This window comes from Balaenoptera acutorostrata, chromosome 8 (assembly GCF_949987535.1).
Source record: "Balaenoptera acutorostrata chromosome 8, mBalAcu1.1, whole genome shotgun sequence".
Lineage (NCBI taxonomy): Eukaryota > Metazoa > Chordata > Mammalia > Artiodactyla > Balaenopteridae > Balaenoptera > Balaenoptera acutorostrata.
In genome coordinates, this window is record NC_080071.1 from 105609211 (window position 1) to 105636656 (window position 27446).

Consider the following 27446-nt stretch of genomic DNA (forward strand, 5'->3'; position numbering starts at 1 on the left):
TAAAAGTTCCTAGGGGTCAGAGTCTGCATCGTGTTTTGGTATCCCCCCTCGGCATCAAAAGAGCAACATCCTACCCTCTCCAAACGCTCCTTGATTGGTTGCGCATCAGACTAGCTGAATCTCCACTGCCAAGTGTCAGCAGCAGGGCCCTCTCTGGCACCTAGACCATAAATCACAGGTTAAACCTTTCCTGGTTGTGAAAGCCTGGTTCATATGTCAAGATAACCTGGATCCTCAGAACCCTTGGTCAGCATCTGGGAGGGAAACAGCTGGGTTTGCCACACACTGGGGTCAGATATAAACTGGGACATGTTTGTGGTTGGTGGTGAAGGCATCGTGTCTCTAGGATGGACGTGAATGCTCGGCTCCAGTGTCTACATGATAAAAATGAAGGTCAGCTCCAGAGCCTGATATTTCTCTGTCACCTTTAGGAGACAGCCCAAACTCACGTGTCCCTGACCAAAATTCTGCTTCATCTTTTGCCTGTGCGCCTTCGCTCTCTGTGATCCAGGCACCCTAAGCCACCTGTGGAGTCTTACACATCTAGATCTCCCTCTATTTCTCTCCTCTAATTGGAGTATCCTTCCCTTCCTTCTTTGTTTGACCAAATTCTATTCATTCTTCAAAACAGAGCTGTGTTATCCCTGCCCCTAGGAAGCCTTCCCTTTTTCACCTTTTCTGGTGCCTCTTCCCTTGTGCTCCCCCTGTACCCCGAGCATCTGTCCTACTGCATCATCAGTGCCCAATACTGTCCCTTTCAACAGCAGAGGGCAATACCTTCATCCTCAGATTTGAGTACAGTATCAGCAGAAAGTAGACACTTCAAAAGCTTCCTGAATTAAATGTGTAATAGGGAAGAACAAATCCAGCTCCATATTAGATCTGTTTCTCTTACCTTAACCTTTGTATTCTATTGCTTTTGCTTCAAGTTAAGAATGTTGCCCATAGCCTGAAATATACAGGATAGCCCATTCTCAAGATTCTGACCTTTAAGGGGATAACACTTTTCCATTCATATAGAGATAAAATGTTGCAGAACGGAGAATAACAGTTGTCCTATTGGAGGTTTACAGGAACATCGTGACCTGACCTAGGTGAACAGCTGCAAGAATAAAGGATTCCAACACCAAGAAGTTTGCAGCAACCAGCCACAACCCTCCCTCACCTTGCCTTAAAAAATGCTTTGCTGAAACCCTTCCTGGAGTTTGGGGCTTTTGGGGGGCATGAGCTACCCATTCTCCTTGCATGGCCTTGCAATAAAACTTTCTCTGCTCCAAACTCTGACATTTTGGTTTGTTTGGCCTCACTGTGCATTGGACATAGGAACTTGTGTTCGGTAACAAATAGAGGCAAAGTGAATTATATGAAAGAATTATTAAAGTAGAAAACAAGCAAAGGAAATGACAGCAGTTTTGACTATTAAATTATTTTCCCATAAGACGAATCTAGTTCTCTCTGTTTCTCTTTTGAGTGAAATGGAGAAGAAGGAAGAGTAAGCTAAGTCATCATCATTACTCAGGCCTGAAAAAGCTACACATGCCCGGGAGATCTCTCCTTTGGTAAACATTCCCAGGCTTTGCTTGATATCTTGAAGCTTCGGCAACGGCAGTTCTCAGTTTCCATAAAGTGGAATGCCTCATCACACATCTGTCTTCCCGAAACTCTAACTCTGCGCCCAGCCAGACAGCTTGTTGTGACAGTCATGGCCCTGTGGCTATCATTTGTTTGCCCTCATGAATGGGATTTTCTCATCAACATTATCTTAGCTAAAACACAGAGGTATTAATGACAGCTTAATTGAAGCAGAGGATGAGGTTCACCAAGTCATGCTGTTTACTTGATGTGCAGATGGTGGTGAGATACAAATGGATTCTATGAAAAAGGGTGATATTGGGGAAGCCGCTCTGTGAATTGCAGGACTGCAGACTAAAACCATCTGGCCACAAGTATTAATAGGGTGAGCACTTTTATCCTTCATGACACAGCTCTCCCTGCCGTCTCCCCACCTCTGGGAGCCCCACTGGCCTTTATCTGATTAGTACTTCTCCTGATTATAGCTCATTCTTGGGTTTGACACATTCTGCATTGTAGAACTGTTGTAACATGAATATTGGTTAAAAATCACTTTTAACTCTTCTTCCACTGTTGACATGAGACGCTTCTTCCACTGTTGACATGAGATGCTTCAGAAATGTTTTGGAGGTCAATTCTAGTAGTTCATTTATTCAGACACTTGCTTATACATTAGGCAAATATTGCGAGGGCCTGTTATAAGCGAGGTGTTATACTAGGCCTTGGGCAAATAGTGGTGAGCAAGGCAGGCAGTGTTCTTGTTCCCATGAATCCTTACGTTCTATGGTGACAGGAACGTTGAGCAGCTAATTATATAGACATATGATTAACACACATTCTTTTTATAATTTATTTTATTGAAGTATAGTTGATTTATAATGTGTTAATTTCTGCTGTACAGCTAAGCAATTCAGTCATACATACATATATAGTGTATATTTTAATATATATATACTTTCTTATATTCTTTTCCATTATGGTTTATCACAGGATATTGTACATAGTTGCCTATGCTATACCGTAGGACCTTGTTGGTTATCCATTCTATATATAATAGTTTGCATCTGCTAATCCCAAACTCCCAATCCATCCCTCCCCCACCCCCCTTTCCCCTTGGCAACCACAGGTCTGTGCTCTATATCTGATAATACATATTCTTATGAGCTAAATTGTGCCCCCCAAAATCCATATATTGAAATCCTTACCCACCCACCCCCAGTACCTGAGTTTGTGTCTGTACTTAGAGATAGGACCCTTAAAGAGGTAATGAAGGTAAAATGAGGTCATTTGAGTAGGCCCATAGTCGATATGACTGGTGTCCTCACAAGAGGAGGATAATAGGACACAGATGGGCAGAGAGAAAAGACCATGTGAGGACACAGAGAGAAGATGACCTCTACAAGCCAAGAGAGAGGCCCTCAGAAGAAACCAACCCTGCCCACACCTTGAACTAGCCTCAAGAACTGCGAGAAAGTAAATTTCTGTTAGGTCACCTAATCCGTGGTATTTTGTTATGGTAGTCCTAACAAACTAATACATACATTTATACACATATTTATGGTCAGTGCTACAAAGGAGAAGAACCAGAAGACTCAATAAAGGGGCAGCTGGCCTGCTTTGGGAAGGTTTCTTGAGAAAATATCAATTGAGATAAATCCTAAAAAAAAAAAACAAGTGGGATGGTGTGGACCATAGCTGTAGGAGGATTTATTTAATTTAAACAAAGCCTATGATAAATAATCATCCGATAACATCCATGATGGCTGCTGATCAAAGGCTACGCCATTAGAATTTCATCCTATCTTCAGCTAGAGAAAGAACAAGTCAGTCTCAGCATTCTACTAAGTATAGAAAATTAATGACTGAGTAGAACAGATTGTTTAGTAATTTGTAATGCTGGAATGCCCTGTGTCTAACTACTGACAAAATGTAAGGTGGTTGAGGAAATATGATGAACATTGTTGCTTGCATTTAGGGACTCAGTGGAATAAACTGAAATGGCCTCTCCAATAAGCCATTTGCCTCCACTAAAAACATTTCCATGGCATCTGGTAGATTTCTGGATCTTTGCTCATCATGTGTCCTTTGGCCCTGGGATTCTGTTCCGTGCCTGGCAATTGGCTTTCCCCTTCTGTCTTTCCAGCTTATAATCGTTTTACAGCCCCTGCTGCCAGGTTGAGATCTCTCAGTGTGAAGACTCCCTTCCCCATCTTCTGGGTTGCATTTAGTTGTGCAGAGACTCATTTCTTACTCCTGAAAATTCCACTCTGGGTTTGATGCCTCTAGTATATCAAAGCAGTAGATTGTGCAGCTAAACGCTCGGGAGAGAATATTCTCTAATGATAAGCCATTAGATGGTCTTTCTGCCATTTGATCTTACTGAGGCTTGTTCTGTTCTCTGCGGTGACATAAATATATAAAAATTCTCATCTAGGGACTTCCCTGGTGGTGCAGTGGTTGAGAATCCACCTGCCAATACTGGGAACACGGGTACGATCCCTGGTCCAGGAAGATCCCATGTGCTGCAGAGCAACAAAGCCTGTGTACCACAACTACTGAGCCTGTGCTCTAGAGCCCATGAGCCACAACTACTGAGCCTGCATGCCACAACTACTGAAGCCTGAGTGCCTACAGCCTGCACTCCACAACAAGAGAAGCCATCACAATGAGAAGCCCGCACACCACAACAAAGAGTAGCCCCCGCTCACTGCAACTAGAGAAAGCCCGCACGCAGCAACGAAGACCCAATGCAGCCAAAAATAAATAAATTTATATAAAAAAAACCTCTCATTTCTGAGAAAGTCTGTCCCACGTTAAAAGAACCTTATCACGACTCTGTCTTGTTTTTCTCTCCACATGCAATAGCTCCAGTACTATTGAAGGTCCTGTATACTCTGATAACTCCCTTACCTATCAATCAACACACACACACAAGAGTATCCTACTGTGATTAAAAGATGGTCGCAAAAACAAAACTAAACATAACTTCTCAGATTTGGCTCCTTGGCATCTAACTCTATACGGATCACAGAAAGTAACATGCAGAGCCTTTCTGGGACAACCAAGCATCTCATTCACAAAAGTCACTGTATGAAAGAATCCCAGGTTATCATTCTTCCTCCCTCAGATGCACCACAATGTGGGGAGTTGAGAAACACGACCTCTGGCAGGGGGCTTGGCCCTGCTGAATACACCTAATTAAGGCCACTTACCCCGTTTTCGAAAGAAGACTCTGGGGTTGATGATTTCTTTGAAGAAAATAAGGGACATGGTTGACCTCCTGTTTTCCTTCAAGAACTCAGATGAAGGTTTAGAAGGGACTTGAGTAATTCTAGACCAACTCTCTCCTTTAGCTACAAAGGACAATGAGGTCTAACAGAATAAAACTCACATTCTGCATCAATGCAGAGCATAGCTAAGCTGGAGTTCTGGACGCTAAGGCCTGAGTTCAAGGTCTTTGCCCAGATTGGCTTTTCAGTGAGAACTTGATGTTTAGAGAAGCACTACAGCAGAAAAAAACAGACTTCAAATTTTCAGGACTGAAGCCCCCAAACTTCTTTCTTCCTATTCTCATTCCTATTCTCATTCTCATTCTCATTCTCATCAGCAAAATAAAAATAACATCGAAATGTCAGGCCACTTGCAAAATAATTATAGTGATGCCAGCTTTTTTTGGTTACTGAATGTTTCACTTGCAATTCAAAACACTCTGCCTCGATTGTCTAAAGAAATGAACCAGGTGGTCTCCTTTCCTTTTGCACAAGTTCCTGTTTTCTTAGTCATCCAGATTGGTTTGGACAATGACAATCTACATTCTAAGCACCTTTTTAAGAGTCTTTAAAAATGGCAGCCATTTGCTCCTCAAAAATAGAACGTGGTATCAATCGTTCCAGGGGTAGGTATGGCCCTGAGAGAGAAAGTGGTCCCCAGGACACATGGAACCTGGGGAGTAGTGGTGAGGAACTAGAGTTTGAAATGCATAAAGGAGGAAATCCAGGTGTTTTTTTGTTTATTTAAGATTTGCACAGTTGGCTGTTCTGATCCCTGAAGGGGGACATGGGAGCAGCAGGGCTCCTGGAAGGTTTCCTCTCCGTTCCCATGCAGCCCCCAGATTTCCACGTGGGGTCGGACACACAGGGGTGACGAGAATGTGGGAAAAGCTGTGCAAGGCATGGCAAAGTCTCTGGAAGCATCTAGGCTCTCACTTAGTACCCTTCGTACTTACGTGATAATCTTACTAAGGAATCGGCCCTGAGCATTTAAAAGGGTCTGAAAAAAAAATAAGTAAAAAAATAAAAATAAATAAAAAGGTCTGAGAGGGACTTTCCTGGTGGCGCCGTGGGTAAGAATCCTCCTGCCAGTACAGGGGACACAGGTTCGAGCCCTGGTCCGGGAAGATCCCACATGCTGCGGAGCAGCTAAGCCCGTGTGTCACAACTACTGAGCCTGCGCTCTAGAGCCCACAAGCCACAACTACTGAGCCCACGTGCCACAACTACTGAAGCCCGTGTGCCACAACTACTGAAGCCCATGTGCCTAGAGCCCATGCTCCACAACAACAGAAGCCACCGCAATGAGAAGCCTGCGCACCGCAATGAAGACTCAAGGCAGCCAAAAGTAAATAAATAAATACATAAATAAACATTAAAAAAAAAAAAGTCTGAGAAAAGTATGTCACATATACTCAATGACTATTTCTGTGTGTGTATATGTGTATGTTAATATATAGATATGCATAATTTACTTTATAACACTATATAGGCAATGCCAGCTAAAGTGGAGTAAAAGTCTATGAAGACAATGGATTCACGATCCCTTGTCAGCCTCACTTAACCCCCAAATCTGTCTATTGATGGGACCACCAAGTGAAATGTTTTGGGAAAACCCAACTTTAGATACTAAATAGGCTACTTTTGTTAACAGCCTACTGTACATTTCATCTTTCATCTAAAGCAGAGTTTCTCTGCATTTGAATTCTTTATAAACACCTGACCATATCACGAATAAATATGGGGGGCAGCAAGATACACTGTGGTGACCATGGACTTGGGGATGCAAAGGAAAGGCCTGAGCTTGAACACCTACTTGGTCACTTGAACTTAATTTCTGACTCTCAATTTCCCCTTGTGCCTGTTGGTAAAATAAGAACCACTTCATATGTTCCATGAGCTCTTTTTTTTTTTCTGTAGTATTATAATGACAAGGTCCTTGCATAATGCCTGACCTGCATGAGATCCACAGTAATTGTTGGTTCTACTGTCATATCACTTACAGTGAAAGGATGCCCTTGACTTTGCCTCATATCCACATGTACAAGGCTTTCAAGAAAGGAAATGACAAAAATAGAAAATAAAGAAAAATGCAACGGAGGGATTATACCGTTGTCCTTCATCTCCCTGAAACTTCATCCCTTAGAACAACTAAATTCAGATGCCTTCTATTTTGAGGACGATTTCGCTTGGACTTCTCTTCCTGATACCCAATGCAAACTGCACAAAATAACCACACACCCCCAAAACTATGCACACTGTATGAAGCTTTGGTAACAGGAGTGAATGTGCCAGGCATCCGTGTGCTGACCTTCTCATAGGGGTTACCTTCTCTTTTAGACCCAAGACGTTAGAAACACATGAACTACTCTCAAGTAAATCTTTAAATATCTGGATCCCCTGTTCAATTAATAATGTGCTATTTTCTATTTTCCATGAGGTACCATGTGTCAAGGGCAGCCCAAGTGGCCCTCAAAATTATTAGAACAATGGTTATTATTTTCTAATTTCTCATGTGAGATTTTTCTCTTATAAAGCCAATACAATCTCAAGTACTTGGAAAACAAGGTTCTTCAGAAATGTACGGGAGGAGAAAACTGTTCTTGTTAGTCTGATTTTTTTTGTTTGTTTACCTGTCTTTTTCCCCCAGGTAGAACAATGCCAGTAGACACAAAGCCTTGATCCATTTCAAAGAACAATAAAAGAAATTCCAAAATTTCTGAATTTTCCAAAATTCAGGAAATTCTTGGAGAAAGAAGCAAGCAAGAGTTTTCTGAGACAGACATCAGAATGTTTTTAAATCTTTCTTTTACTTGTTTGATTTTTTTTGAGAGACAGGTCTAAAATAACATGAGTTTTTTCTCCCTCTTTGCTGGATATTGGGGCAGCTTTAACCAGCCTCTCTCTCAGTCATAAACACATTTTAATGGACTGACACATGCTTAATAATACAGGTAACACCTGAATGCTTTGGAGCAAAGTGCCACTGGGGCCTGTACTATATTAAAACTGCATTTTTGACCTGAGGCCTACAGGTCTCTGTACTCAACCATCTCGCCGGCTGGAGAGAAACAGCCCAACGCCAGCTCACGATTTTTCTTCTTCAAATAAGGAGGATCGAGGTTTAACTTTTATAACACTGCACATGAAAAATGTTATGTTTCTAAGTGATTAACTCACCTCCACGACTAGAAATCTTAGAAATTTTATAAAAGTCCCATGACTGCACAAACTCACACAGCTTTTATGACTCAAAGAGTGAGGCCTGTTTTTGCCTGAGGTCTTGAGTCAGCGTGGAAGAAAAAGAAATTTGCTAAATAGCTTCTCAACACTGTGCTAAAGGGTTTAGATCCACTATCTCATATTTAATCATCGTCACAGTCTTGTGATGTAAGGATTTTTTTTAATCTCATTTTGTAGGTAGCCGCTAAGATGGTCCCCAATGAGCCATGACTCCTAATATCTAGTGTGAGTGTTTCATCTAGCAATTTGAGGAAAGGACGAGCTCTTGCCGGGGAAAAGGGAGGACTTCTTTGAGATCCTTGGTGTTTTTCGATGAAGTCTTTGATGTGGCTTATCCTATGAGAAATGTTAAATTTCTGGACACTCCTTTTCCCATTGGCTAACCAGATGTGTATATTAGTGATGGGTTCCAGACTGTTTAGTGAGACAGTAGACAACTTATTTTTGTTCTCAACTTCAATACACTTTGCTTTAGAAACAATTTTTGGTGTAGTACTTCCCAGTCTGTGACTCTGTCCTGAGAAGGGCTGGAACACAGGCTTCGTTGACATACATACTTCCTTTTTCTTATCTTCAACTTTAACATCCACCTCCTCGTTATCAAAAACCCTGTAATTCTAAAGGTAATTCCCCTTTTTTGATGGAGTTCAGAAACTGCTGAGCTGCACCATCAAAATAACTTCTGAAATCATCACTGACTGTGAATTCATTTTTCCATAATTTTGTACTTACACCTACCAGTTTCTTTTGTTCAGCGGCAGACAAACATTTGACAACAACCTTCTGAGTTTCCTCAAAAAGGCTGTCAACAAAATAGTCACAATTTGTTTGCTGATTATCACTAAGAGGTTGGTGGTCAGATCCTGTTTCACAAACCCGTTCTTCCTTTATACTTTCACGATTATCTGTTTCTTTCATTCTATTTTGTCTTCCTCCTGGTGTGGCCGCTGGGCTGGAGGCCCTCAGACTGGGAGCACTGCCGCTCCCAGACCCTCTCAAGCTCGGTGGCCACGCTGCTGGGACCCTGCTCGTCTCCCTCGGTGACTGCTGCCGGCACCGAGCACGTACCAAGGCCGGCTCTGACTCCTAATATCTGAACCCTTGTATAATCCCTTTGACTTGAGCAAGGGCTAGACTTATTCACTTTTTTCTAATGAATAGAATATGATGAAAAGGATGGGATGAGATATACAAAGACTGTGGCTTTTGTCCTGGGGGTTCTTTCTCACTCTCTCCAGGGTCACTCACTCTGGGGTAAGAGTGCCGCCCTATCAATGAGGCAGCCTTCTGGAGAGGGCGTGGGGATAAGTCTGGATCTTCTGAGGTCTTCCCACAGCCACAGGAGTTATCCTGGAAGCAGAGTTAGCACCGGTTGAACCTTGAGATGACTGTCGCCCCTGCCAACAACTTGACTGCAGCCAGAAGCGCCCAAAGGGTTCCTGGATTCCTGACTCTTAGAAAATCAGACATAACACGTGTGGTTTTCAACTAATACATGTTGGTATAATTTGTTACGCAGCTGTAGATAACAAATGCACTCTCACTTACATGGGAGACAAAGTTAAGAAGTTCATCTAGGGCCCCAGACTAACTAGTAAGGGGAAAAGGTGCCTTTGGAATCTGCCTCTCTGACTCACAGACCCAGGCCCTTCTGTTATTTCCAGGGGTTTGAAACTGTATACAAGACCCTGTGTCCCTTCCTTTGAAGTAATAGGCTTTTGCTTTAGTCTCCCAGGCCTATGCTGAGTCTCAAAAGGCTGCTCAAGAGTTAATGATTAGGGAAAAAAAATAGTTAATGATTAGGAATGTAAAGATGTAGAAACAAAGAATAGCTGTTGGACTGGGAAACTGGTAACAATTTAGACTATAAATTAGCCACACAGCAGAATCACCAAATTCCCAGTTCCCTGAAAGATAAAGATAAAGGCCTGACACATATTCCAAAGGTTTTTGTTTTACAGGAAGCTGACCCCCACCAGATGAAAATTGCTGACCACAACAACATAGACCCTAGACTGGTTGAAACCAGAAGGTTGATGATGCTTGAAACTTCACCTTGATCATACACCCTGCAGCTCCCTCCCTCACACTGCCTTTAAAACCCTTTGCCTGAAAGCCACTGGGGAGTTCAGGTCTTTTGAGCATGAGCTGCCCCTTCTTGCTTGGTGCCCTGCAATAAAATCTATACTTTCCTTCACCACAATTCGGTGTCAGTAGATTGGCTTTACTGCACATGGGTGAGCGGACCCAAGTTTGGTTTGGTAACAGGTTCAAAGGGCTTTTTTGTTCACCCTTTGACATCTGAGGCTTTCCCATAGCCTGACCTGATCTTGACTATTAAGTCACGTCCTTTACTACTCAACTTAATTTCCTCTAATTTATTTGCATAACAAAACTTACAGTCCAGTGGGGGAAGAAAGACATTTAAATCAAATAAATGATTCAATGTCCTATAATCCAGGATGGATATTGGCCCAGGGTGCACAGAGGAAGGGGTTTGATTCAGGCTGTAGGGCCAGGAAGGCTTCTCAGAGGATTTGTTGACCTAGCAGCCTGCCTTAGCCCCCAATCCAATGCCTGCAGGTGGTCTGACCTCGGTAAGTACTTGTCACTAAATGAACACACTGCTTCCGAAAGGGCAGGGGACATCAGTAAGATAACAAGCAGAGAAGGAGGGAGAAAATTCCATGGCTCCATGTTGAAGGAATGGCAGATAGAAGAGTCAGGATGTTATTCATACATCTATTCCATGTTGCTATACATTAGGACCTATACTCTATTGCTATAAAAGAAAGTGCTTTCCAATCTTCAGCTTTTTGAGAACCATTTTAAAAACTTTTATGAAAAGATGCTCAACATCGCTAATTATTAGAGAAATGCAAATCAAAACTACCATAAGGTATCACCTCACACCGGTCAGAATGGCCATCATCAAAAAGTCTACAAATAATAAATGCTGGGGAGGGTGTGGAGAAAAGGGAACCCTCTTGCACTGTTGGTGGGAATGTAAATTGCTGCAGCCACTATGGAGAACAGTATGGAGGTTCCTTAAAAAACTAAAAACAGAGTTACTGTATGATCCAGCAATCCCACTCCTGGGCATATATCTCCAGAAAACTGTAATTCGGAAAGATACATGCACCCCAATGTTCATTGCAGCACTGTTTACAATAGCCAAGACATGGAAGCCACCTAAATGCCCACTGACAGATGAATGGATAAAGAAGATGTGGTATATGTATATACAATGGAATATTACTCAACCATAAAAAAGAATGAAACATTGCCATTTGCAGCAACATGATTGGACCTAGAGTTTATCATATTAAGTGAAGTAAGTCAGACAGAGGAAGACAAATATATGATATCACTTATATATTGAACTAAAAAAAATGATACAAATGAACTTATTTACAAAACAGAAACAGACTTACAGACTTGGAAAACAAACTTATGGTTACCAAAGGGGAAAGATGAGGGGAGGAATAAATTAGGAGGTTGGGATTAACAGATACACACAACTATATATAAAATAGATAAACAACAAGGACCTACTGTATAGCACAGGGAAGTATACGCAATATTCTGTAATCACCTAGATGGGAGAAGAATCTGAAAAAGAATAGATACATGTCTATGTATAACTGAATCACTTTGCTGTACACCTGAAACTGACACGACATTGTAAATCAACTATACTCCAATACAAAATTTAAAAAAGAAGAAAAAAAGAAAAAAATGTTGATTCTTCAGACTTAGAGTAAATTTGTGAAGACTGGTCATCCCACATCCCTGGGAGCTGGGGTCTGTATATTTTGGTCAGATTCTCAAACATGTATCGACTTGGCTGAGCAAGAAACTGACATAGAAGTTGTCAGTGGACAGTACCTGTGAGAATTTCAGCTGCACGTTCTGTCATTTTCTGAATCACGAGTCTCAGGGTTCCATCCTCCAGGCTCAGCAGCAGGGTCCCTGAGCCCTCAGAGAGCGTCGTGGACAGAAGCAGACCATCCTTGTTCCATGTTCGAAACTGGAAACTCACCGAGAGCCCATCGATTTGGGGGGTGCCGGGCAGCAGCAAATAACTGCTGCTCGAGTTGACAAATGTGATGGGAACAATTTGTGGTTCGGAGCAGGAAAAAGTGACATTGCCCTGGAAAACAATAAAAATCAAATATATAAGAGCCATTTTTTATTCTGCAATCTGACAGCTGATATAAACAACCACCTGGAGCTGACCTTAATTTCAGGATCATTTCACATACAGCGGCAAGATCTTAAAGGGAAAAATATGTCAGCTTTGTTCAGACACACCCACAAGATTGTGTTCCATTCTTTCTTCTGCATCATGGTGCTATCTGCAAAGAGGGTCATCCAAGACCCAGGGTGGGTGGGGGGAAGGGAAGCATCAGAAGTTTCTAGGGATCCAGAGATAAAACTAATCACATTCATTCATTGAATAATGCTGTACTGCAAGTCAACTAAGTGCCAAGCACTGGGATACCTTTCAAAGAGATACACATGAGAAAACTTTGTTACAATGTGGAATGTTCCCAGGGCAGCCTCCTAGGAGAAATAGCTAAAGAAGCAAAGGTTTCACAAGGGAGGCAATGCTTTCCTGGAAGGAAGTGGGGAAAGACAAGAGTGACTGCCCGGTCAGCCTTCTCAGCAGATGGCATGGTGTTTGCAAAGGCTTGGAAAAATTAGCAAAATGGCATCCCTGGGGAATGAGTCATTTCTGAACTTGAAGTGGGACAGAGAGGGCCATGGACCATGAAGCAGGTGAGTTTATGCTTGCCAAAGTTATCATTCAAAGTTAGAAGCAGTAAAGTGACATTGGCCAGATTTTTAATGTATTAAGAGTATTTTTAGTAACATGGGGAGTCGGGGTGGGGGGGCATGCATGAGAGGACCAGAGGTGGGGAGTATTAAGTGTGTGTAGACTAGAACGAGGAAGAAGTGGAAGAAGCTTATCCTTTGCATAAGTGAGGGAAAATGGGTCCGAGTTCATTTGAGGAAGTTACAGGAAATAAACAAATGTATATATGTGCCCAGCTGAGCCATGCACTGGAGTCACTTTTACTAGATGAATAAGGAGAAAGCCTGGAATACCATCTAGATTATGAATAGGTGTTACAATATGAAAGCCATTTGGAATTTTTATAGCCAACCTCTACAACAATGCAGTGAGCTTATTCAGGTAAGTGTAATGCAGTATTTTCCTCTAAATAGTCATAGACACATCTTTTTTTAACTTATTTTATTGAATTATAATTGATTTACAATGTTGTGTTAATTTCTACTGTACAGCAAAGTGATTCAGTTATATATATATATATATATATATATATATATATACACACACACACATATATATATATATATATTCATTCTTTTTCATGTTCTTTTCCATTATGTTTTATTACAGGATAGTGAATATAGTTCCCTGTGCTATACAGTAGGTCATTGTTGTTTATGCAGTCTATATATACTAGTTTGCATCTGTTAATCCCAAACTCCCAATCCATCCCTCTCCACTCCCCTTCCCCCTTGGCAAACACAGTCTGTTGTATTCATAGACACACCTTGTTCCCTGTAAATCTCTCAATGCCAATGAAAGAGGCTAAGCTCCACCTATTTCCATAGCCAGTGCCACTTCTGCAAAAAAAAAAGACAGGGATTTCTGAAAGAGGAATGCCCTGGCTTGCCTGGCTGACTGAATTCAACTTTGCGCTAAAGTGGCCAGGTAGTGAGGTTAAATACCTAGGACAGCTCCTAGCCTAGAACAGATTAATCCTTCAGGTTGTACAGCCTCATAATCCTGAAAAAAACATCCTTGGGTCCCAAATATATTTGTTAGTGATAGTCCTGCATTTCTGAAAACAAATAACAGTTTCCAAACAAACTTCTCCCAATAGTACATTTCTAATGAGGCACTCATCAAGCACACCACTATGAGCATATTCTTGCATTGATCATTTTTTGTAGCTGTTTAGATGTGTTCTTCTCTTTAGGCTAGATCCCCAGAAGTTAATTAATGTGTCAAAGGGTAAGGCCCTTGATATCCATCAAGAAATTGCCCACAGTTTATACTGCACTTGGCATTAGGCTAAGTGCTAACATGCATCATCTCATGCATTCTACACAATGAATGCATTCATTTAAAAAATGCACAAACTGGGTTTGGAGAAGCTAGGTGATTCAACAAAAGCCAGAGTCCTCCTTAGCAGTGACAATGGGGGACAGACCTATGTTTGTCCGACATGGAGGCTTTTGGCAGTCATCTCTGAGAATTTCCTCCTCTGTACTGGGTACCACTGTTAAAAAAAAAATCTACCAGCTTGCTTTTGATATCCCGTTGCTGTTTTAATCTGCTTCTTGGTAACTGATATCTAGTCTTATAGTGTTGTGGTTGGAAAAGATGCTTGATATGATTTCAATTTTCTTAAATTGACCGAGGCTTGATTTGTGACCCAAGATGTGATCTATCCTGGAGAATGTTCTGTGTGCACTTGAGAAGAAAGTGTATTCTGTTGTTTTTGGATGGAATGTCCTATAAATATCAATTAAGTCCATCTGGCCTAATGTGTCATTTAAAGCTTGTATTTCCTTATTTATATTCTGTTTGGATGATCTGTCCATTGGTGTAAGTGGGGTATTAAATTCACCTACTATTATTGTGTTACTGTTGATTTCCCCTTTTATGGTTGTTAGCATTTGCCTTATGTATTGAGGTACTCCTATGTTGGGTGCATAAATATTTACAATTGTTATATCTTCTTCTTGGATTGATCCCTTGATCATTATATAGTGTCCTTCCTTGTATCTTGTAATAGTCTTTATTTTAAAGTCATTTTTTCTGATATGAGTATTGCTACTCCAGCTTTCTTTTGATTTCCATTTGCATAGAATATCTTTTTCCATCCTCTCACTTTCAGTCTGTATTTGTCCTTATGTCTGAAGTGGGTCTCTTGTAGACAGCATATATATGGGTCTTGTTTTTGTACCCATTTAGCCAGTCTGTGTCTTTTGGTTGGGGCATTTAATCCATTTACATTTAAGGTAATTAATGATATGTATGTTCCTATTACCATTTTCTTAATTGTTTTGGGTTTGTTTTTGTAAGTCTTTTCCTTCTCTTGTGTTTCCTGCCTAGAGAAGTTCCCTTAGCATTTCCTGTAAAGCTGGTTTGATGGTGCTGAATTCTCTTAACTTTTGCTTGTCTGTAAAGCTTTTGATTTCTCTGTTGAATCTGAATGAGATCCTTACGGCGTAGAGTAATCTTGGTTGTAGGTTTTTCCCTTTCATCACTTTAAATATATCTTACCACTCCCTTCTGGCCTGTAGAGTTTCTGCTGAAAGATCAGCTGTTAACCTTATGGGGATTCCCTTATATGTTATTTGTTGCTTTTCCCTTGCTGCATTTAACATTTTTTCTTTGTGTTTAAATTTTGTTAGTTTGATTAATACGTGCCTCAGCATGTTTCTTCTTGGATTTATCCTGTATGGGACTCTGCACTTCCTGGACTTGACTATTTTCTGTCCCATGTTGCAAAAGTTTTCAACTATAATCCCTTCAAATATTTTCTCAGACCCTTTCTTCTTTTCTTCTTCTTCTGGGACCCCTATAATTCAAATGTTGGTGCGCTTCATGTTGTCCCAGGGGTCTCTGAGACTGTCCTACATTCTTTTCATTCTTTTTTCTTTATCCTGCTATGTGTCAGTTATTTCCACCATTCTATCTTCCAGCTCACTTACTGTTCTTCTGCCTCAGTTATTCTGCTATTGATTCCTTCTAGAGTATTTTTAATTTCAGTTATTGTGTTGTTCATCACTGTTTGTTTGCTCTTTAGTTCTTCTAGGTCCTTGTGAAATATTTCTTGTAGTTTCTCTATTCTATTTCCAAGATTTTGTATCATCTTTACTATCACTACTCTGAATTTTTCAGGTAGTTTGCTTGTTTCCTCTTCATTTGTTTGGTCTTGTGGGTTTTTATCTTGCTCCTTAGCCTGTAGGCTATTTCTCTGTCTTCTCATTTTGTCTAATTTACAGTATTTGAGGTCTCCCTTCCCTAGGCTGCAGGGTCGTAGTTCCTCTTGCTTCTGTTCTCTGCCCCTGGTGGTGGGGTAGGTCCAGTGTCTTGTGCAGGCTTCCTGATGGGAGGGAATGGTATCTGCGTTCTGGCGGGTGGAGCTGAGTCTTTTCCCTCTAAATAGCAGGGCCATGTCAAGTGGTATGTTTTGGGGTGTCTGTGAGCTTAGTACGACTTTAGGTAGTCTGTGTGCTGATGGGTGGGTTTGTGTTCCTGTCTTGTTTGTTGTGAGGGGTCCAACACTGGGAGCTGCTGGCAGTTGGGTGGAGCTGGGTCTTGGATTCAGATAGAGGCCTCCGTGAGAGCTCTTGGTGATTAATCTTCCTTGGGGCTGGGAATTCTCTAGTGGTCCAGCATCCTGGACTCGGTGCTCCCACTCCAGAGCCTCAGGCCCGACTTCTGGTCGAGGGACCAAGACTCTGCAAGTCGCTCACCTCAGTTATGCAAGGATCTTTATAGTCCTTTCCAGTGTCCAAGGTCTTCTGCTGGTTTCCGGCCAGTATTCTGTGAGAATTGTTGCATCTATAGATGTATTCCTGATGCATCCGTGGAGAGAGATGAACTCCACGTCCACCTACTCTTCTGCCACCTTGAATCTCCCTGGATGGTGCAGGTGTACTCACTGTCGTCCAGCAGGTGCACGGTGCAGCTGTACTCGTGCTCCAGCCTCCTGCTGCTGCCACTCAGCATTTTACCTGCTCAGCATTTTCCCACCTGCCCCCTGCCCCCGGGAGAGAATCGGCAGTGCTGCAGATCCCGGACCAGGCGCCCCTCAGCCAGGCGGCTCCGCACCAGCTCCAAGCACCTGCACCTGCACCATCACCCCAGCGAGGACACCGCCACTGCCTCCTGCTGGTCCTTCTCCTTCTCCTCCTCCTTCTCCGCCACCACCTCCCCCCAGACCAGAGCAAGCACCTGGCTCTCTCTCCTCCGTGCCCCACTGCCCCTTAATCTACATTTTTGGATTTCTGGTTGATATCCTTTCAAGATGAAATATCCCCACTGATAGCAGATTAACTGAGGCAAGGCTGTCTTTTAAACAAAGCAAAATCACAAATGCTCCCACAGGAACTTGGGAGTAGCAGTAACTCTTCTTCCCCTTTACATTTCCTGAGGTCAGTGTCACCTCCTCTGGTAACAATTTGCCACAGCAAAGCTGTACCCAAAGTTTGAGGCTGTGTAGAAGGGGGAAAGGTGACAAGGCTGAAGGTAGAAGCCCAGGACTTTGTAAAATGCCCCTTCCTGCATTGATTTAAAATCCAGTGTATAAGACTCACAGACACAGAGAACAGACTTGTGGGTGCCAAGGGGGAGGGGGTACAGGAGAGGGATGGATTGAGAGTTTGGGGTTAGCAGGTGCAAACTAGTATATACAGAATGGATAAGCAACAAAGTCCTACTGTATAGCACAGGGAACTATATTCAATATCCTGTAAAAAAACATAATGAAAAGAATATGAAAAATAATATATATATGTATAACTGAATCACTTTGCTGTATACCAGAAACTAACACAACATTGTAAATCAGCTATTTTTCAATTTTAAAAAACCCTTTAAAAAGTCCAATATTTAGCTCCACTTAAGCCATTTTGTGAGTGTTCTCTGGATAGACAATCATGGAGGGTGGTCCTCAGGACAGCGGGGGTCTAGAGGAACTGAGATTGTCTCCTGCATTCCACTGAAAGTCTAATGGGCCCCAGTACCTTTGAAATAGGCCAGGGAACCCAGAAGCCCTTGAGAGGCACTCAGGGGACACTCAAGGTCCCCAGCAAGATTCTGGTGGCAAGAACTTCAAATAAATGCCTCAGGGATTCTCACTGGTTAAGGTAAGGCCAGGTGTGGGGATCAATGCTTTGTTCAACAGGGAGCAGGAGAACTTGGAAATGCATTGTCTTTGGACGGTGTCTCCGCATCACTGCAGGCCGTGCTCTCCACTCTGTCTCCCACAATTCCCTTATGCTGTCCTCTGCTGTCCTTGTGTCCATGCAGCTGCCTGAGCTGTCCAAAGCTTCTCTGTTTTTTAGAGCACCTCCCTGCTCTGTTCTCCAACGGGAGGTCCAAGGGCAAGTAGGAGAGATGGGAATAGATGGGAAACGCCTTCTACACCCAATCTGACCCAACTCTCCTGACAAATGTGAGTGTTCCTGGCTGAGTTGCTTGTCACACTGCTGTGAAGCACCCCCTGCCCCATTCCACATCCATCTCAGCTGTGCTGGTTGCTGGCAGAAATGCCAAAGTGTCAAGAAGCATTGATACTCAGCCCCATTCACCACAATGGAGAGAAAGAAGAAATTAGCTAAATGAAAAAGTAGTACTTTTGAAATCAACATGGACTATTGAATCAATTTCAATAATGCCATTTGTGACTTCAGAATCCTTCTCAAGACAGTATTTGAGGGAGTCCCCAGCAATGATTTAGAAAGAGCATGCAAGAAGACAATATTACTCAGCCATAAAAAAGAATGAAATAATGCCATTTGAAGCAACATGGATGGACCTAGTGATGATCATACTAAGTGAAGTAAGTCAGAGAAAGACAAATACCATGTGATAACACTTATCTGTGGAATCTAAAATAAAAGATACAAATGAACTTATTTACAAAACAGAAGTAAACCCACAGACACAGAACACAAACTTACAGTTATCAAAGAGGAAAGGGTGGGAGAAGGATAAATTAGGAGTTTGGGATTAACATATACACACTACTATATATAAAATAGATAATCAATAAGGATTTACTGTATAACACAGGGAACTATACTCAGTATCTTGTAATAACCTATAAGGGAAAAGAATCTGAAATATATATATGTATGTGTGTGCGTGTGTGTGTCTGTACACCTGAAACTAACACAACATTGTAAATCCACTATACTTCAATTTTAAAGAAGACAAAATTGTTAAAAATAAAAAGAGAGAGAAGACAATGTACTTGAGAAAAGTGTCAAAACAGAGAGCAGAAAAAGTCAACAGACTGTATTCTACCCTATATACCAGCTTAATCCATTAATTCAACTTTCATCCCATCCCCATGAAGAAAGACACTCCATGCCTCAGACTCTCCATTCTACTGTACATTTAATTCAGTTGGGATTTCAACATGCATTCAAGATTTCTCCAACATTGTAAAACAATGCGCTAAGCACAGGGCTTTATAAGTTTTACACGTAAATGGGATCCTGTTCCTTTTCAGTCTATAGTCATTAAATGTACATTTTTGACTGTAACTGATGCAGAGTATCCCATGACACAGGGATGCACCATGGTGGTCAAATCTTCAAGGTAAATCAACCAGCCCTGATCCTACAGATGAGACTGCAAGAAAGTCAGTATCGCTGCCATGGTCTCTCTTTCCCTGAATATATTACAAGATCTACAGGGTCTTTCACTGTCCCAAAAGGAGGTCACTCTACACTGAAGAGTCTAAATCCTTGGTGTCCGATGTTCCTCACCTGACAACACCACCAGGCCCTGGTTTATGGTGACCCTCCATGGGACAATGGCCCCACTGAGCCACAGGTCACTGGTACCTATAAGTGGGGGCCTCTCTTTGTCCCCCAAATGGCAGTTCTTAGTGCCCAGTGCTTTCATGCTCATACATGCTCATTCTTCTCCAAAAGATAAGGTATCCAGAAGTGACGGACCCATCTGTCCCTCGGGGTCCCCCAAACCATGTCCACTTTCCTTCTCTGGGGTCCACCATGGCCTTTCCTTTGCAACCCTCAAAACATAGAAGTTCCCGTTCCACCTCTTTTCTCAGACAAAAGACTTTGATTTCTATGGATGGAGCACAGAACGTTGAAACTCTAAGATCTGTTCGTAGACCATCTTAGAGAGACTGTCCATTTCTATGGAAAAACACTTCGCTTTGTACCATTAACAACAAGAGCTGTACTGTCCCCTATCTGATTCATGAAGCTTGATGGACTCCTAAGAATGGTCAGGGTCTTAAAACACAAGAGGCAGGTTTGTGTCAGCAGGAGGAGGCGAGCCCTTTTCATTGATTCATCCTACCCAAGCAGGCCCTCCCTTTGGAAGGCAGAGAAAAACCTCCACACTATTAATTGCTATGAAGAAACAGTACATGAGGTCTCACATAAAGGAAGCCTCTTCTAATCTGGAGGGTTACAAAAGGCTTCCTTAGGGAAGTGACATTGGAACTGAGATTTTACAGGAGAGCAGGTGTAACTAATTGGAAAGTGAGCAGAAGTTTTATCCGAGTAGAGAGGGAAAGCATTTTCTAAGGTCAGAGACAGGAAGGTGGGCGGTATATACAAGGACCTGCCAGAAGGTCAGCTGACAGCAGTTCAGAAGCCAGCATAACAGCAGGCAAGATCCAGTGGGAAGGGCAGGAAGGGATGCAATCATTAAGCCTTTAGACCATGTCGAGGTACTAGAACTTGATCTTATGGACAAAACAGAATGGAAAGGGGTCAAGAGAGAACTGATGTATAGATTAGGCAGTAGGGTCATATTGTGCTTGAGATGCATCCCTCAGGGGGCTGTAGGTATGGAGTAGAGTATGCACTGTGTGCAAGAAACGATGCTCAAGGGCCATACTTCGGGCACTTAAGGGTTTGTGGAGGGCTCTATCTAGAATGGTGAGGGAGAACAGCAAACAGATAGTCTGCAGGTAAAATTGATAGTAGGTGCTATGCAGGGTTGAGGGGCTTCCACTCTCCTCTGCTTGCCTAGGGACCTCAAATAGCACAGAGCAGGGATGGCCCTGCACTGCGGGTTGACCATCACCTGCCTTGACCGGTGGCCCCTCCCACTCCTGTGTGAAGACACTGACAGCAAACGCAAGTTCTTAAGCTCATTCATCCAATCCATGTGTGTGGGTACTATGGCAACCAGTCCCCTCAATACACTTCCTGCCTTTCTCCCTCCACCAGGAGTGACTTCTTCGGGCCTCTGCACCCACCCTCACACCCCCTCCCTCCTTCCTTCTGGCCCATTCCTGGGGCCTTTTCAGACCCTCCCCGACCCCGAGGTGGCTGCCTTCTTCACCAGGTCCCAATGGTTTGTGTCCCTAGACCATTTATTCACATACCCATACAAGTGTTACCATACACTTATCATATCTCTTAGACTGCCTCGTAATAATTAGCTACTCTTTACTACTTGCATAGGCTTTTCATCAAAATTCATCTGTAGTTGGGTAGAGAGCATCTGGCTTTGAATTCTGAGAAGAAAGTGAAATTGTTCAATTTAGGCAGAATCAGATTCTTATCATGAATATTTACCAGGAATAGCATATGGTCTCTCTGAGTCCTTAATTTTTGCTACTATAGCTGCGAGAATAATGGTAGAGTGTTGATTTAGGATCAAACGAGAACATGAGCACCGTGTCTGGCATTGTTCTTGACTCGTTTTTCTTTTTCCTGATCTGCCACTTTTTTGGGTGACCTGAGGCCAGTGACCTCAAGAGTCTTAGTTTCCTGTTTTGTAACCTGAGGCTAGTTGACTGGGCAGTTCAAAGATTCCCACAAGGGCCCTCATTCTTTGGGCGTCTGAGACTGAAAACCCATATTCTTATCATCTATCTTCTCTTAGGAGGGGAGATAGGCACCAACAGAGTCATTTCCAGCGTTGGAGTGAGAAGTGTAACCAAGTACTTGCTTTTTAAGATGTTTTTAAAATAATGGTTCAAAGCATAAGAAAGGAAACCTAAGCCTTTTCCCTACCAATTCCTTTCTAACTTCAGGGAATACAGCAAGAGTCTCCATAGATAATTATAATATATATATATATATATATATATATATATATATATATATATATATATATATATATATATTTTTTTTTTTTTTTAAAAGCAAGTAAGCAGAAGATGATACTGGTCCATATCTTTAAAAGAGAAGCCCAATTAAAAAAAAACAAAAAAAACATGTTTACCAGGGTATAACAGCTACCTGATTGACTATTCTTCCTCCTGCCCCCCTCTCCAGAAACAGCATCCTAAAATACAAAGAGAAGGCTAGGTGAATGCGGAACTGTATCGGGAATTAAGGTGGTTGAAACTTTCTTGGAGATAATAAAATGGGAGAAATTATATGTAAGCCAGGTAGCTGGGTGCTGGTCCAAGGGCAGTGCAAGGAAAATCAGAGGAAAACAATGAGAGAAAACACAGGTTCTCAGCTGCAGCCTCCTTCCAAATGTTTCCAGGTCATTCTACCACCAGATCAGAAGTTTGTCAAATGCTGACTGAAATCCAGTAAAAGGCATCCAACTAAAATCTTTCCTCCATGGTGGGGGAACTCATCCAAAAGAAGATCTTAGAGTAACAGCATAATTACTGTGATCTCCTAGTCCCTCATGGGTGAGGAGGATCTGACAGAGAGACCTTAGTACCACTTAAGTCTGTGTTATGTGACTACGGAATGGATCAGATAAACTGTCACAGACAGGGCTTATCATTTGTACAGAGGGACCAACTTTAGAAGATGCTGTTCTGCTTACGATGGGGGAAACATCATTACAGTCTAAATGTGGGTATATGGTAGACAGAACAGATAGAAATGTATTACACAGTGATCTAATGATCTCTGTGTTTGCCAAAGATTCCTAAACATGAAATCTATCACCACTTGTTCATTGGACACCTGGTATTTTAGCCAGGTCTCAGATAGTGTAAAGACAAAAATGCCAAAATTGACTAGGCTAAAACAAGGAACTAATAAGACTGAGAAGCAAGACATTAACAAATGACTGAATTAGTGCCTATTTCACAGCTTTAGGATTGAACATAACCCTTTGCTTATTTCAGCTGAGGCCATGGATGTACATGGCAAATTTTAGACCTTAACAGCAAAAGCTAACTATGCCTAAATTTCTACTTGGGCTTTGCTTTTGCCGTATCTCTATGTCAAGAATCCACTCTCTTTCAAAATTGTTACTTACTTGCTGATCTTGTATTGGCTGCATAGACCATAGGTTATAGATAAAGGGGCCAATCACTGATGAATTGCTAACAGGTATTTCTCATTGGTGGGCATTTTCCCCCAGTCAAACTTTGACCAGAGAAGATGGGTGCCATCTTTGTCTAGTTATCTTGGTTTGGCAAGTGCGTTCCTTCTGGACTCACTTCACTACAAAGACACCTACTACTGCCTGGGATAGTGATTCAAGCCAGTTAGGTCTTTTGCAGAAGGCACCAGAACGTTATCCTCTGCTCTGCTTTAAATTATAATCTGAAAATACAGAAGTTATAGATAAAACGCATGTGAGGAGAAGGCAATGTCATTGGCCTCCAACTCATTCTCAATCAGGTCACTTGCCATCACTTCCTGACTCTCTTCTCCTGGTACTTTATTTCACCCAGCAAACACTGCTCACCAGCTGAGCAGTAAGACCCTGCTCTGGGCTTGAGTGCCCTGGGAAGAGTAGGACAGAGATAAGACAGGAGCCAAGCCCTGAGGACCTACTGGCCACCAGGATGTGCAATGGAATTGATGCGTTTGGGATGCTATGGTCTTGGACTTTGGCAGACAGTCTGATTGGCTCCCTAGGAGGGTGGGGGAAAACTGCCCCAGAGCCCTGTGTCTCCTGGCAGCCTACAGACTCCAGGCACACGCAAGCACAGTTGCATTTCACTCCCCGAAAAGGGAAGAGCCCACCCCCTCACTGCGCCTCTGATGTGGGGTGGGGTGGCAGTGCAGATCGGCATTAGCAGGAAGGGTGGCACAAACCAGAAATTGAGCTGCCAGATCTGGGACCCCGGTCCTCTGACACCCAGGGCACCCAGCTGTCTCTCATCTGAGAACTCCCCATCTGCCCACACAGAAAAAGAGAAAGAAAAATAAAAGGGATTTAAAGAGTGGACATTCTACACAACAGCGCCATTTGCAACGACATAGATGGACCTAGAGATTATCACACTAAGTGAAGTAAGTCAGAAAGAGAAAGACAAATACCCTATGATATCACTTATATGTGGAATCTAAAATAGGACACAAATGAATTTATCTACAAAACAGAAACAGACTCCCAGACCTGTGGTTGCCACGGGGGAGGGAGTTGGAGGAGGGATGGATGGGGAGTTTGGGATTAGCAGATGCAAACTATTATATACATGTATAACTGAATCACTTTGCTGTACACCAGAAACTAACACAACATTGGAAATCAACTATACTTCAACAAAATAAATTTTTTAAAAATATAAAATAAAATAAAGAGTGGACCATTTTGTCTGTTGAAAAAGACCTGAGGTCACAGGTGGAGGTAGGCTAGGAATAGACCTGGACCAAAAGTAGGATGAGTCTGAATTGAGTCTGGGGACTCAGGTAGAAGCTAGAGCAAGGAATACATGGGTGAGCAAGGAATACATGGGTGAGCAAGGGAGGTGTAGGGTAAGTGGCCAGTCTGCTCTCACTGGGACTCCTCAAAGGTTGTCACAGCCAAGTCCCAGCTCATCCCTTCCTGCGGTCCTGAAAAGAGATGATAAGTCAGGTATGGCTGACCTGCTGTACCAGAAAATCAATTTTTAAGACCTCAAGGGAATACGGCAGACCTAGCTTGAAGTTCTGCTTACCTTGATGGTTTTAGAGTTTCCTAAAGCACTTCCAACCTTTACTGTGCTGAGCTGTTATCCACCAAGCATTTTCATTGTGTGTGTTCGTTTTGTTTTTAATCATAATCCAGACATCACAACACCCTGGTGTGTGAAAAATAGAGCTAGCAATGCAAGGCTGCGTTTCCATCACAAGGCATCAAGCAAAGCCAATCAAGCATTTATGAGCTGGGGGGAAACGATCTTGATTCAATCTAACTTGTGGGGAAAGATTTCAAAGCCAGTTCTTGATTTTCCAAATGAGTACAACCATTTCTAATTCGATTTGTCTGAAAACTACCAGGACTGACCGGCACGCTCTCAGCAAATGTAGGGGAAGGCAGCCCTGGGAGCTGAAGCTATCTTTGTGATTCACACACTCAGGGGGAGCAGGGGACTGAATGAAGGCTCTTTTCCACATTAGGGGGAAGACAGTTTCCTTCATTTTGTTTGTTTGTTTGTTCAACAGGTATTTATTAAGCTGCTCAAATGATCCAGGCTTGGTCCCAGTGACAAGGACACAGCCCAGGAGACAGGCAGGCTTAGGCCTTGCCCACCTGGAGCTTGCATTGCATTAGAATGAAGGCCGTAGGACATGTCATCACACCTGCGATGGGGCGCACTGAGAGATAAGTCTCTGTTTCTGGGTCAGCGTGTAGCAGGGCTTTATGAAGTCCCTTCTCATCTGAGCTTGGAGGATAAATAGGAAGGAGTGAGGACGGGAGCTGAATTGGGGCAGAAGGAAAGAAAACAGAGAACAGCACTGGGAAGATGGGCATGGCAACAGTAAACACAGGCGATGTTTTCTTTCTGCCAAAGTAAGCCTTCAAGGATGAAGATCATAGTTCCTTGCAGTTTCATGTAAGGGACACTCAAGAAAGAAGCATTTTTAATATTGGAAGTGAAGCCGAATCTGGCCTCTGTACCCTGACACCGAATTAAATCTCAGAGACAGAGTGTTGGGTGAAGTAGAAAAGAATAGCTTTATGGCTCTGCCAGGCAAAGGGGGACACAGCCGGCTAGTGCCCTCAAAACTGTGTGTTCCAACCTGAAGGGGGTCGTGAGGAGCTTTATAATAATGGTTCAAGAAGCAGGGCATGATCAGCTTGTGGAGATGCTGATTGGCCGGTGGTGAGGTCATCGGGAGTTGGCATCATCAAACCTCTGGTTCCAACTGGTCTGGGGTCTACGTGCTTGTGGGCAACATACAGTTCATTTCTCCCACCTGGCGGGGGGTTTTAGTATCTGTAAAACAGCTCGAAGATGTTGTTGTGTGTATCCCTTGAGGGGCACCAGGACCCTGCCTCAAGGCTGCACTATTGTTTCCTGACTGCTCCGCCCTTGTCTCTGCATCCCCTCCCTTCCCTGATTAGCAACTGTTTGAACCTGCCCTTTGGAACTCAGGGAAGGTCATGGAGGCTAAATGAAACCTATTTCCTGTAATCAAGAAACGGGGGGACCCAGAAAGGCTTTTGTGCCCAGGAGCCTCACAGGGTCCTGCTTGGTATCAGAAAGAATGCCCCACTCACGGCCAAAGGGCATGGGCAGGCTGGCAGATGGTCCCCCGCATGGCCCTCTCCTTTGACCTCCCACGAGCTGGCTGCCTGCAGGCACCAGTAAACAGGGACCCACTGAGAGCCCCATACGGTCTTCATCCTCAGAGACTCTTGACTTGACTCTTTTGCCATCCTAAGCCTGCTACCTCCTTGCTTCAGCTCCTTGGCTGTGGATCCAGTTTTGCCTCTCTGCCTGTGTGTGTCTCTGTTTCTGGTCCTGTGTTTTGTGCTTATGTCCTATGCATCAAAGGTGAATACCCCCACCTGAGTTTCTGGCTTTGCCAAATAATGGTGATTTTCAACTAGAGGCGAAACCCAGAGGAAATCCTTGGGAATGGGGGAGCAGAAGGGAATGAAAAATAGACCCATGGTTCAACTGATAACCTCTTAGTTTTCAGGCACAAGATAAAGCCATAACTCTATTCTGAACACTCTCATTTCTGTTTCTAAATATTGTGCAAAGCTATTTGGAAATGTGAATCAAGAATCTTAGGAATATGAATAACCCTTTTTGACACTTTACTTTCACTTCTAGAAATCTATTTTCAGGAAATAACCTGAAATTGGACTGAGATTTATACACTAAGCACCATTATTTATAATAATACAAACCTGGATCTAAAATTAATGGAATAGTTAAGTAAATTATGGTATATCCATTTGACACACTATTTTGCTGCCACTAATAACAATGTTTATGGTAAACATGAAAGTCACTTATAATACAATACCAAATGAAATGAACAGAATACAAATTTACACATATGAATCAGATAAAATATACCTATATAAATATGTAACTATAGAACAGAGATTAATTTGCTAAATAGTGGCTTTCTCTGAGTGATGGAATCATGTTGATTTTGATTTACATAGTTAAATTTTTCTCTACTTCCAATTTACTTAAAATGAAGTACAATTTTGTAATGTACATTTTAGAGATATAGTTTCCAAATATTATTTTATTTGAAAGCTTTCAAGACAACCCTATTCAGGGTTAGAATTGCTATCAAGGGCATTTGCATGGATTATTGAGAGAAAGAAATAACAGCAGTTAATCCAAGTAGGGTTAGAAGCAGCTGGATATGAAACCCAATGACTATTATTTTTCAAATGGTTTCCATTTCTGAATAATTTCAGAATTTCTTGTCCCC

General features: G+C 42.4%; 1 protein-coding gene and 1 pseudogene across 2 annotated transcripts in view; both read right to left on the reverse strand.

Moving 5' to 3' along the window:
- CNTNAP5 (contactin associated protein family member 5) overlaps nt 1-27446 on the reverse strand; it is an 881311-nt gene that overhangs the window by 381545 nt on the left and 472320 nt on the right. For both annotated transcript variants that reach the window (XR_009009129.1, XM_007169254.3), the window contains exon 8: nt 11973-12237. Coding sequence is in view for 1 of the 2 variants with exons in the window: in XM_007169254.3 (XP_007169316.3) it covers nt 11973-12237 (265 nt within the window). In the remaining variant the exon portion in view is untranslated. The remainder of the gene's footprint in view (nt 1-11972; nt 12238-27446) is intronic.
- Nucleotides 8207-9002, reverse strand: LOC103007109 (UBX domain-containing protein 2A-like; annotated as a pseudogene).